The sequence below is a fragment of the Petaurus breviceps genome, unplaced genomic scaffold (genome assembly GCF_028583685.1).
Source record: "Petaurus breviceps papuanus isolate PSGF00001 unplaced genomic scaffold, PetGlider_PUasm1.0 229, whole genome shotgun sequence".
Taxonomy (NCBI): Eukaryota; Metazoa; Chordata; class Mammalia; order Diprotodontia; family Petauridae; genus Petaurus; species Petaurus breviceps.
In genome coordinates, this window is record NW_027185903.1 from 7,101,721 (window position 1) to 7,114,946 (window position 13,226).

At 33.7% G+C, this 13,226-nt stretch overlaps 1 protein-coding gene across 5 annotated transcripts in view; it reads left to right on the forward strand.

The window, feature by feature from the left end:
• The window catches only part of NIPBL (NIPBL cohesin loading factor), a 275,650-nt gene that overhangs the window by 204,930 nt on the left and 57,494 nt on the right, over nucleotides 1-13,226 (forward strand). For all 5 annotated transcript variants that reach the window (XM_069096153.1, XM_069096158.1, XM_069096156.1 and 2 more), the window contains exons 17-20: nucleotides 3,381-3,612; nucleotides 4,516-4,667; nucleotides 5,250-5,330; nucleotides 6,111-6,211. In XM_069096153.1, the coding sequence (XP_068952254.1) occupies nucleotides 3,381-3,612; nucleotides 4,516-4,667; nucleotides 5,250-5,330; nucleotides 6,111-6,211 (566 nt within the window). The remainder of the gene's footprint in view (nucleotides 1-3,380; nucleotides 3,613-4,515; nucleotides 4,668-5,249; nucleotides 5,331-6,110; nucleotides 6,212-13,226) is intronic.

Here is a 13,226-nt window from a genome sequence, read left to right on the forward strand (position 1 = left end):
ATTTTTAAATAAATGTTTGTATTCATGTCTACATATAATCAATGTGTATATATGTGCATATGTACACACATAGACATATAATAAATTTGATACATTAAAGTATTTTAGAGGAAAAAATGGTCAGCAGTGTCACATGCAACAAACAGCATGGGGACTAAGAAAAGGACATCAAATTTGACATTCATTGAAACTTTGGAGGGAATAGTTTTGATTAAATGGCGAAATAGGCAGCTAGTCTCAAAGGGTTAAAGAGTGAATGAGAAGAGGTGAAGTAGAGGCAACATATAGACAGCTTTTTTTTAGTAGTTTGGCCCAAAAAAAGATACAGGTATAGGACGATAGTTTAAGAATATGATGGAGTCGGGCGGCTAGGTGGCGCAGTGAGTAAAGCACCAGCCCCAGAGGCAGGAGGACCCGAGTTCAGTTCCGGCTTCAGACACTTAACACCCACACAAAAAAACTAGCCGTGTAACCTTGGGCAAGTTACTTAACCCCAATTGCCCTCCAAAAGGCAAAATTAAAAAAAAAATATGGTGGAGTATAGCTATGGTTTCTTAGAGCTTGGAAAGACATGGTTGGATTTGCTTGAAGTCAGCAGGGAAACAATTTGAGCTAATTATTAACTGATTTATAATTGGTTGTTACTTAACATTGCTGCTGACAAATCTTCACTTGTGAGTGTTCATTCTAAAATGATTGTTAAAAGTGTTTTATCAAATACTTTATTCTTTTTTCATATTCAGATACAATTTTACCAATTACATCTCAAAATGGCTACACCAAATGATAGTAATTTTGTTTATATGCATATCTGTATGTTGTGATTGTTTATAAATAGTTACAACAAATGGTAGTAATTTTATGTGTGTGGTGATTATTTATAAATGGAAAAGCAAACTGCTTGGGATCTTTTCCCTCTTCACAGAATTATAGAGTTGGAAGGGACTTCCTACTAGAGTATCCTTAAAGATTTTGTTTGTGCAGGAATCAGTCAGCGATGTAGTAAACTCTGCTTTAAGGCTCAATGTTAAGCTGCTTTGTAAGATAGAGAAGTATACATTATGTGCCTGCTTTCAGAGTTTATGATCCAAATGGGTAGATGAAACAAATGTATGAGGGAAATTAGATACCATTTAAAGACAGTCTATAATAATAAGTTCTCATTGAATGGTCAGCAGATACATTTAAGAGTTCAGGATGAAAGTATTGTAATAACACTACATACTCAATTTGATTTTCAGCTTGAAATTTTCAAATTAAACATTATAGAAATGTAACATCAATCATCAATAGAAATAACTGTTTGCTTAATAATTATATTTAAATTAAATACGTAAAGCAACTTGTCACTTTGGCATTTCCCTTCTTCTAAGTCCCTGTTAATATTCTGTCATACAGTCTCATTCATTTTCCCCTATGACCATAATTAATGTGTGCTACTTTGTTTTTCCTTTTTTTCCTTTGCATTATTTCATGCAGAGTTTTGCACATTTCTTTGTATTCCTCATACTTAATTGCCTTATAGTACAATTCCAGTTAGAAATGTATCCTGGAAGGTTTTTCAACTTTTTGAAGTTTTTCACAAACATTATTAATACTGCAGCTATAAAAATCTAGAAGCAATCTGACTCCCCTCAAATTTCAGACTTTTTTAAAAAAACATTTATTGACATCTTTTGTTTTTTACATCATCAGAATATCTCCCAGCAACTCCCATCTCTAACTCTCCCGAGTTAGTCATCCCATATAATAGCAATTTTTAAGGAAAAGAAAAAGAGAAGAGGAAAAGAATCAGTAAAACTACACCACAAAAGTCTGAATATATATGCAGTGTACACAACCTGATGGCCTTTGGGAAGAAATGGGTTGCAAGTATCTTATATATCTTTTTTGAGGCCGTTCTTTTCTTTGCAATTTTGTAGCATTCACTTTACATTGTTTTTTATTTGGTTGTTCTTTCCACAAAGAAGAAAGAGCTTTAACTTAAAACTGCACTAAGACTTTTGAGAAACCATCTATGTAAGTGTGATTTTTTTTTCACATTCCACCACCATTCATTTTTATCCCAGATATGTTAATTTTGTTTATACAGAAGTTTTTCAGTTTCATAAAACAAGTTATCTGTCTGTCTTACCATTTTTTGTTGCCTTTATCCCTTTTTATAAAGGATACATGTACATGAAAGGTATATTATATGCTTTTCTGATTTTTTTGTTATTATCTTAAATATTCAGGCCACACACCCATTTTGAACAATTAATAACAGTATTAGACAAACTGCTCTCAAAAAGTGAGAAAGAAAGTGCTGTAGAAGACCCCTTTTATGTGGCAAATATAGTCCTGATACCTGAACCAGAAACAGTAATGCAAAGAAAAATAATTAAAGTGAACACACAAAAATTCAACATACTCTGCCCCTGAAGCCCAGGACGCTGAGACAAAATGAGAATAAGCTTTAATCTTTCCCAGAACCAGGCAAACATACTACTTCCCAACTGTTTCCAAACTATGCCATCACATATTTACCCCCACCTTATCTCTCTCTTTCTGTCTCTGTCTTTCTCTCTCTCTGTGTCTCTCTTTCACACTCTTCTCACACACACACACATCTATACTCTCATATACATGTTAACTGCCCTCTAAGGTGGTGTCTTGCTCCTTGAGGACGGGCATTTTCTTGCTTATTTATATCCTTAGTATTTAGCCCAGTCCCTGACAGGGTAATTGCTTGATGCTTTTTCATCTAGTGCTCTTCCATACCTTTTTTTAGAGTTTCATTTTGCCAACTGAAATAGTAGTTTTTATATAGGTAAATCAGTAAACTTGAAATTGTTTCCTCAGAAATATTATGTTCATCAGAATGGGTATTTGGGGTAGGTTAACTTACAAATACTTAAGTCTTCCTAAAGTATGCATATACTTTGGATTTCATAATACCATTGTGTCCCACCAAAACGAAATCATAGGATCCAAAGCTAGAAGATGACCTTGGCAATCATCTTACCTAAAGTCTTTATTATAAAGAGGAACTCTCATGAGGTTAAATGACTTGGCCAAGATCACATAGGTAGTAAGTTAAATGGAATTCATGGCCAAGTCCTTTAACTCCAAATTCAGTGCTTTTTCCACTACAGAGAAATATTTACAGTGTTTTGACCATACAAATAAATGTTCATAGCAACCTCAAAAGACTAATTATGTTGAAATAGTTTCATACAACAACCTTATGGAGATTTGTCCTTGAGAATAACTACCTACTTCTAGAGTTCCATCTAGTGGTGAAAGTTGGAAGTAAATTCCAATGTGTTAGAATTTTCATTTATGCTGTATTTTTAAAACTGTGTATATTCCTACTACATTAACAATCTGTTCTTTTGTAGAATAATGACACTGAAGAAGAAGAACGTCTGTGGAGAGACCTAATTATGGAGAGAGTTACAAAATCAGCAGATGCTTGTCTTACAGCCATCAACATTATGACATCACCTAACATGCCAAAAGCTGTATACATTGAGGATGTAATAGAAAGAGTTATACAATACACTAAATTTCACTTACAAAATACTCTTTATCCTCAGTATGATCCTGTCTATAGAGTGGATCCTCATGGCGGTTAGTTTGACATTATTTATTGACATATACACTTTTAGATTTAGTTCTTAATAAAATCTTTCTGTTATATATATTTCCAAATTAAGTGAAAAACAGAATTAACAGGTGATTACGTCAGGTGTTACTATTAATCTAAAATAATGCTGAAATTAGAAAGAATGTAGAAATGCTATCTTTGATTTTTATTATTAACGTGACCCTTCTTTAGAAAATATTTTATGCACAGCAAAGCTAGCATTTGTACTGATAGGGAAAAATGCAGTTTATACAGGTTCTATTTTTAATCTCTGTCTTCATCTAGTCTTCACTAGAGATGAGAATGGAATTATAGTTCTGGGAACAGATATATTAAGTTTCAAAATCTTTCCCTTTCCTTAAACTCTGAAAATAGACAATGAAATAGACTTAGTCTAGGCAGTAGAAGGATAGAAGATATTGGACGTTGAATAATCTACACTTTGGCATACATACATTATTAAATGATTTTGACTATGCTTAAAGTCAGATGTAATACCAAACTGATTGAATCAGTGAAATTCAGCATTCAATTAATCTTTTATTTTGGTTCAAGAACTTTATATTGAAAGTCCTTGTGGTAGCATCAAGATTTTAATTGCCTACAAAGTAAGCTATCAGTCATCTGTTGCTATATACAGATGTTAACTTTTCAAATTAAATATCATCAAAGAACACTTTTTTAACCTTAGTAAATAAATAACCTTTATTTTTAATGGTTTGTCAGGGGCAGGGCGGGGGGGAGGGCAACAGGAGAAAGGTTGATGTATTGTTTGCCACAAATAAGAAATACACATCTTTCAAAATTTTAATTCATAAAATCCATACTTCGTTCTAATGTTAAAATATTTTATTGATAATTTTTCCCCCAATTTAAAAAAAATTTAGGAGGAGTATTAACCTCAAAGGCAAAACGTGCCAAGTGTTCCACTCACAAGCAGAGAGTAATTGTGATGCTTTATAACAAAGTTTGTGATATCGTTAGTAGCTTGGCAGAACTTTTGGAGATACAACTCCTGACTGATACAACAATTCTTCAGGCAAGTATTTCTAAGAGATTTTTTGTAATTTCTAAACAATAACTTAAAACTAAAGAGTAGGTATAATTCACTTATCAGTGCCAAAGTAGGATTTCAAGCTCAAATAAAATGTGTTTTTCTTTAAAATGCTACATTAGAGGTATAAAATAGTAAACATAATTTCAGCCAAAGACATTTCATAATTATAGATAAATGTGATTTTAATAAATGCCTGCTTGGTTCTCTGAAAAATCAGTCACTATTTCCCCAAAAAGTGATTCATGTTACAAGCATTTGATTGGTGTGTCCTAATATTCTGATTTTCTTTACTTGTCTCAGGAGGGTTGAGGATTAAAAAAAATGGTAGATATTATGACCCTCTGAGATGGGGGGGGGGTGTTTGTCAGTCTGTCTATGTCTGTCTCTGTGTGTATGACATGTAATTGAGCTTTGGTGGAGCAGAATAAGTAGCTGATTGGGCAGTGGAGTGACTGGCAAGAAAAATGCAGAATGGTTCCCAGGGTCTTCAAACAAGTCCATGCATAGGTTATCTGGAACATTTGGGCATAATAGTGAAAGATTTTTCCTCCATATTTTTTGTAGATATCATCAATGGGAATAACACCATTTTTTGTAGAAAACGTCAGTGAACTCCAGTTATGTGCCATCAAATTAGTCACTGCAGTAAGTATAATTTCTGTAAATTGGTAGTTGTTGTTTTAATTATATTAACAAAAATATCACTAATACTTTGCAGGTTATTATTATCTGGCAATTTTTTTTTTAAATCTTCAGTTTTGTTGTATTTCAATAAGTTATCTGCCTTATGCATTGAGTAGATAAATCTCTTTGGAGTCAGTTTAAAATAAGAAGATAATGATCCAGAAAAGCTTTCTTTGAAGCTAAAAGAATTCTTAATAAACACAATCACAATGACTCAAGACCATTTAGAGGTGAAATAATCATACTTATTCTATTATTTCCCACCTCCCCAAAAGAATTCATGCTCCCGGAGGGCAGGTACTATTTGGGTTTTTTCTTTGTATCTGCATTGCTTAATATAACACCTTCACACAGTGGATACTTATGAAATTCTTTTTGAATTGATGATAAAAAAATTACTAATGTGTGGCCAAATTCTCAGGATATCTCCACGTAGGAAATGATCATTTAGTATGTTTAAAACATTGAGCATTTATGGTGCCTACTAAATACTACCACTATGCTATATACACTGTAAATACAAAGTAAGTCAGAAACCATCTCTGCCTTTGAGATTATTTTGAGCTTATGTTCTAGTTAGGGAGGGGACATGAATAGAATCAAGTACATACAAGAAACATACAAAGCAGATGGAATATAATACTGTTGGAAATTAAGATAAAATCTATGTCATTTTTGTTTAGAGCAAATGTTAATCTTTTGGGTTTTGTTTTGTTTCTTAATCTTACGACTGCTAAATAGGTATTCTCAAGGTATGAAAAACATAGGCAGTTGATTTTGGAAGAAATTTTCACTTCACTTGCAAGATTACCAACCAGCAAGAGGAGTCTAAGGAACTTCAGGTAAAATAGAAGTGGTCTGTTATAATAGAGGCCTCAGGAGACCATAACACTATATTATAACTTATCTTTGCTTTCAAAGAAAGTAAAACTAGGGATTAGTATAATAAGGTTATATTTCTATTTTCCTACAGAAAATTATTGACAAGAGTGAAATAAGTGAGAGATAACATCACTTTCTTGTGCACCTTCTTCCTTGAGCCTGTTTTCTATGTGTATCATAATAGTGTAGCAAGCCCATCAAACACACAATACATATTTACTGTGAGTTTACTTGTTCTAGAGGTTGCTTAGCCCTGATTCTAGAAGGCAAAAATATAACAGCTTGAAAATGCAGAGAGAGATTTTGCCTTTATATAAAGAAGCACTTTCTGACGATTAGTGATTTTCTAAAGTGGAATGGAATGCTGTAGGAAATACAGTCCTTCTAACTGAAAATCTTCAACTATGTGCTATATGTTTACGTAGGGATGTTGTAGAGAGGTTTGGGGATTTTTTTGGTTTTGTTTTGGGTTTTGGTTTTTTGTTTTCATTTTGCTTTATTTTATTTTTTTGCTCAAGTAGCCCTTTGAGGCCTTTACCCATCTCTGAGATTCTGTGTCATCACCTACTTTCTGTTTTTTGGTCTATTCTGAGTGACTTGGGAGTCATAAAATCTCTTCCAATACATCATTTCCAACTTTACCTTGAAAGATTTGACTATTACAGTCCCATTAATTGCAAGCTCATGTTCTTCTTGAAAGTTACTTTTGAAAAGACAGAAAATTTAAAAGTAGAAAATGGAATTTCCTTTAATAACAATAATAAATAGCTAACATTTACATAGTGCTTTAAGGTTTACAAAATGCTTTGCTAATTTTTCTCATTTTGTCCTCATGTCATCCCTCAGAGGCAGGTTATCCCTATTTTACAGTTGAGGAAACTGAGTTTAAGCAAATAGAGTAAGTAACTTGCTGTGGGTTACCCAGCCAGTAAGTCTGAGGCCAGATTTGAACTCAGGCCTTCCTAACTCTAACTCACTATCCTTTGTGCCACATAGCTGTCTTTTTAATCTTGGGACAAACTACCTGGTAGCATAGGAGGAAGAATACCCCTAAGAAACAAAAATTGTGCTTTCATGCATAGACTTAGAACAGCATAGAATAAATAGGGAAGAGTAGTAAGAATCCGCTTATCTGGTTCTTCTTATACATTATTACTTAATCTGAAATAAACCTTTATTACATTTTATAAGTTCAGTCTTTTTTCTGTTTTGACATTTTTTAAATCTTTACTGAGAGTGACTTTAACAGTGTCGTGTATATAAGTACTCATTAATTGTTTATCAGTTGACATAATTAAGCAGAGTTGCTTGTACAAATCTTTTGTTGGCTATACAATTTTTATTCCTTGCCTCTATTTGTCATTACAGGATAACAGGGTGGCCTTTTAGAATAAAATGCTTACTTAACCAACCTAATGCCAAAAAAAAAAGTTAGCTACAAGTAAGTTGGGGTTAGATCAAGAGAAAAGTTTATAATGTAGTAAAATAGAATGAATACTGGATTTGGCATCCAAAGATTTAGATTTAATTCCTACCTTTGCCACTTACTACTTACACAACCTTGGACAAGTCACTTAATCTTTCTGGGCCTCAGTTTCTTTATCTGTAAAATTGAGAAAGTTGGATTAGATTTCAGTATTTCAAACTCTTTTTTTTTTTACTTGGGATCAACTGATCAATAAACATTTATTAAGCTCCTACTATGTGCCAGGCACTGTGCTAAAGCTTCATTCAAATTTAATTTCTACCATTCTATAACTTGGGTCAAATAATTTATCCTATCTGTACCTTACTTTCCTCATCTATAAAATGAAGGGCTAGACAAGATGATATCTAGTATCCCTAACAACTTGGGAATCTCATCTATGAGAGGGAGACAAGGGGCAAAAAAAAAACCTGGTAAGACAGTGAAGCTGGGTAACTTCTTAAGATTTCATTCCCTTTGTGCCTCACAAGAAGTTTCAGTGGTATATAAACTCCCTTGGCATTTAAAGTCCTCACAGTTGAGCTTCAGTCTGTCTCTTCAGGCTCACTCCCCCTCAGTCACTTTTATGCTTAAGCCAAATAGCTTGTTTGCCTGTTATGTCACTTGTTTTTATTCATTGATTCAGTTTTATTCTCAGGTGTTTATTCTCTCCCTCCCACCACTCCCTCTTCCACCCTTTGAGAAATCAACAAAAAAAATTTATTACAAATATATATTATTGAGCAAAACCAATTACCACCTTAGGTATGTCCAGAAAATAACATGGTTCAGTCTATATGCTGAGGTCATCAGTGAGGTAGGATTAGCATGGTTTTTTTTTAAAGCAATTGGGGTTAAGTAACTTGCTCAAGGTTACATGGCCAGGTGTTTCTGGGTGTGGCGCTAAGTGTCTGAGCCCAGATTCGATCCCCAGGTCATCCCAACACTGGGGCTGGTGCTCTTACTCGCTGTGCTCCCCGGCCGCCCCTGGATTAGCATGTTCATGAATCCTCTGGAACTGTGGTTGGTTCTATTGTATTGATCAAAGTTCTTAAATCTTTGAAAGTTGTTTGTCTTTACGGTAGTATTATTACATAAATTTTCTCCTGGTTCTGTTCACTTGACTTTGAATTAGTTAATGCAGGTCTTCCCAGGTTTTTCTAAAACTATCCCTTTCAACATTTCTTATTATACATTAGCATTCTGTCACATACATATATTATAACTTGTTCAGCCATTCCCCATTTGATGGGCACCAGCCTCCCCTCCTAACCCCCCATTTCCATTTCTTTGGAAATAGACCTAATAGCAATATTTTCGGGTCAAAGAATTTAATAGTTTTTTGGGCATGATTCCAAATTGCTTTCCAGAATATTTGCACCAGTTGCTAGTACCACCAAAAGTGGATTAATGTGCCTGTAATTACTCATAGCCTCTCTAATATTTGCCGTTTTCCTTTTTTTGTCAACCTTGTCAATCATATAGGTGTGAGGTACCTCAAAGTTATTTTAATATTCATTTTTCTAATTATTAGTGATTGAGAACATTTTTTCATATAACTATTGATAGCTTAGATTTCTTCCTCTGAAAAATGCCTATTCATGTCCTTTAACCATTTATCAATTGGGGAAATGGCTCTTTTTCTTGTAAATTTGACTCTGTCCCCTGTATATCTTAAAAATGTGACATTTACCAAAGAAACTTGCTGCAAAGATTTTTCTCCCAGTTTTCCATTTTTCTTCTAATTTTAGCTGCATTGATTTTGTTTGTGCAAGAAAAATTATTGTTATGTAATCAAATTATCCATCTGCCCCTCTATCTCTTGTTATAAATTCTTCTATTTTCCATAAATCTGACATATAATTTCTTCCATGCTTTTCTAATTTCTTTATGAAATCACCCTTTATGTCTAAATCATTTACTCATTTTACCTCGTCTTGATTTATGGTATAAGATACTAGCCTAAACATAGTTTCTTCTGGACTGCTTTCCAGTTTTCCCAGTAAGAGATGGTTCTTGCCCCAACATCTGGGATCTTTATGTTTAGCAAACACTAGGATACTGTACTGCTTTTTTTATATACATCTATAACTATTCTATTCCATTGATCAACTTTTCTATTTATTATTCAGTTCAAAATTGTTTTAATGATTATAACTGTAGTATCATTTGAGATATGGTACTGTTAGACCTACTTTCCACATTTTAAAATTAATTCCCTTTTTGTTCCTTGATAAATTTATATTAAATTAATCTAGGTTTTGTTGTAATTTGTATTATATTGTTCAGCCTACCCATGAACAGCTAATGTTTTTCCAGTTATTTAGATGTCATTATTTATGTAAAGAGTGTTCTGTAATTGTGTTCATAGAATTCCTGTGTGTTTCTTGGTAGGTTGACTTCCAAATATTTTGTACTGTCCATCATCATTTTAACTAGAATCTTTATTTCTGTATCTCCCTGTTGGAATTTGTTGGTAATATAGGAATGAATGCTGATGATTTTTATGAGTTTATTTTATGTCATGCAACTGTGATAATTATTTCAGTTAGTTTTCAATTGACTCTCTGGGATTCTCTAAGTTAAACTATCGTGTTATCTGCCACAAAAAAAAAAATCATTTATTTTTTCTTCTTTCCATATGTTTACTCCTTTAATTGTTTTTGTTGTTGTTGTTGTTGTTGTTGTTGTTTGTTTTTTGCTTTTTGGAGGGCACTTGGAGTTAAGTGACTTGCCCAAGGTCACACGGCTAGTTTTTGTGTTAAGTGTCTGAGGCTGGTTTTGAACTCTGGTGCTCTACTCACTGTACCACCTAGCCGCCCCTCCTTTAATTACTTGTTGCTATAAGTTGCTTTAGTACTAAACATTTTTAGCACCATATTGAATGTAATGGTGATCATTGACACTTTGTCCTTACCTCTGATCTTGTTGGAAAGACGACTTTATAGTTTACTCTGTTACAGATAATGTTTGTTCTTGGGTTTTGATAGATAATATTTTTTTTAGGGAAGTTCCATTTATTCCTACGTTTTCTAGTGTTTTTAACAGGAATGGATATTATTTTGTCAAAAGCTTTTTCTTCATCAGTTGATGAAAGTAAATGATTTTTTGTTGCTTTGTTATTAATGTGGTAAATTATGTTTATGGTTTTCCTGATACTGAACCAGCTCTGCATTCCTAGTGTAACTTCAGCGCAATCATAGTCATCTTTGTGGTATCTTGCTATATAGTCTTCTTGCTAATATTTAATTTATAAGTTTTGCAACAATATTTGTTAAGGGTACTTGTATAAAGTTTTCCCTGTTTTGACATTTTCCCTTAAGTCCTTAACCTCCCTTTTCCTATCTGTGTGAAATGTATTTTTGTATTTAGCCTCTGTGTGTGTATGCATGTATCTTCCTCCTTTACAAGTTCAAATGAGAGTGCAGTCCGAGTGGCACTGCCTCCCCGCCAGTCCCTCCTCCTGTAGCATTCTACTTGCACATCTCATTTATTTGGTGATTTTCTCCTCTCCCTTTACCCATTCTCCCCCACCATCTTCCTCTTTTCCACCCTTTCTATTCATCTTCTAATATCATCAAATGATAATAGAATCATTCCCTAATTCTCTGTCAATTTAGACTCCCTCTGTTACTGATGATGATGACGATGACAGTAGTGATGATAATGGTGGTGGGAACGATAGACATCTTCCCATATTTTTTTATCCTTATGGTTTTTAGATCCTTATGGTTGCATGCTCATGTTTATTGTTTTATACTTCTCTTGACTCCTGTAGACTTACATAAGATTTTCTACCCAGCTTTGGGTCCTTTCATCAAGAATGTTTAAAAGTGGAGCAGCTAGGTGGCACAGTGAATAGAGCACTGACCCTGGAGTCAGGAGGACCTGAGTTCAAATCCACCCTCAGATACTTAACACTTACTAGCTGTGTGACCTTGGGCAAGTCACTTAATCCCAATTGCCCTGCCTTCCCCCCTCCAAAAAAAGGCAAAAAAAAAAAAAGAATGCTTAAAAGTTCTTTTTTCATTAAAGATCCATTTTTTCCCCTCCAATAGGATGATACTCAGTTTTGCTTCATAAGTAATTCTTGATTATAAACCTACATCTTTTGTTTCTGGAATATCATATACCAAGCTTTCTGCTCCTTTATGGTGGTGCCTGTAAAATCTTGTGTGATTCTGCCTGTGTTTTTTTCTTTCTGGTTGTTTGCCAAATTTTTTCCTTTACCTGGAAGCTCTAGATTTTGGCTGTTAATATTCCTTAGAATTTTCATTTTGGAGTTTCTTTCAGGGAGAGAGCGGTATAGTTTTTAAATTTCAGTATCACCCTCTTATTATAAGAAATCTAGGCAATTTTAAGATTTCTTGAAATATGAAGTATAGACTCTTTTTGGTCATGACTTTCATGACCAATGATTTTAAAATTATCTACCCTTGTGTTTTTCTAGGTCACTTGTTTTTGCTGTGAATATATATATATGTATATGTATATGAAATACCTCACATTTCCTCTTCGCATTTTTTTTTAAGTTTGTTGACTTTTAAAATAATTCTTTGTGTCTCATAGAGTCACTAGCTTCTGTTTAGTAAATTCTGATTTTTTTTTTAGGGAGTTTTCTTTAATAAGGTTTTTTCGTTTGTTAATTTCTCATTCCAAACTTTTGATTTTCTTTCCTTATCTTTCTTCTATGACTCTCACTTGGATTTTTGTTTTGTTTTGTATTTTTTCAAATAATTTTTTTAGTTCTTTTTTTAATTCTTGCTTTAACTCTTCCAGGAATTCTGATTGGACTTATGTCCGGGCTGCATTTGTCTTTGAGGTTCTGCTTGTAAATATTTTTGAATCATGCAATCTTTTTCTAGGTTTTTGTCTTGAGCTTGTCACTCTAATCTCTTTATAGTGGTATTCTTTTAGTTCATTCCTCCAGTTTTTTTTTTCTCAACTTTGAACTTTATTTTTATGCTGGGCTTTTACACACTTTTGGGAGGAATGTCTGACCTGACCATCTGTCCTCTTGTTTCCACCTGCTGCTTTCAATCAGTAGAGTCAGTAAATGTTCACTAAACACCTCCTATATGCCAAACACTGTGCTAAGTGTTGGAGATAAAAAAAAAAAATAACCTTCTCCCAAAGAATTCACAGTTTAATAGGGAAAGAGTGGGGCAGGTTACCTGGAACCCCAGGTCATATTGAAGTCCTGCAGCCAGGGTGGGAAATTATCTGACAAGGTGAGAATTTCAGAGTTTATTTCATCTTATAGAATGATGAGTTTCTACACCTCATCCGGTTGGTAAAGACCAGACCTTATCTGGAGATCATGAAGTACAGGAAAATAATTAGGTGGGAAATGATGAAGAAAATTCTCTGAGTACCATTCTTAAATGGTAGAAGATCAGGGTACAACTCCCACAGCTTAAACTTGTATTCTGCAAGGTTTTAGTCCTCCCAAAATGATGTGATCCTGGGAAAAATCTGCTCACTGTCCTGGTCAAGTTCTTGATTCTTTG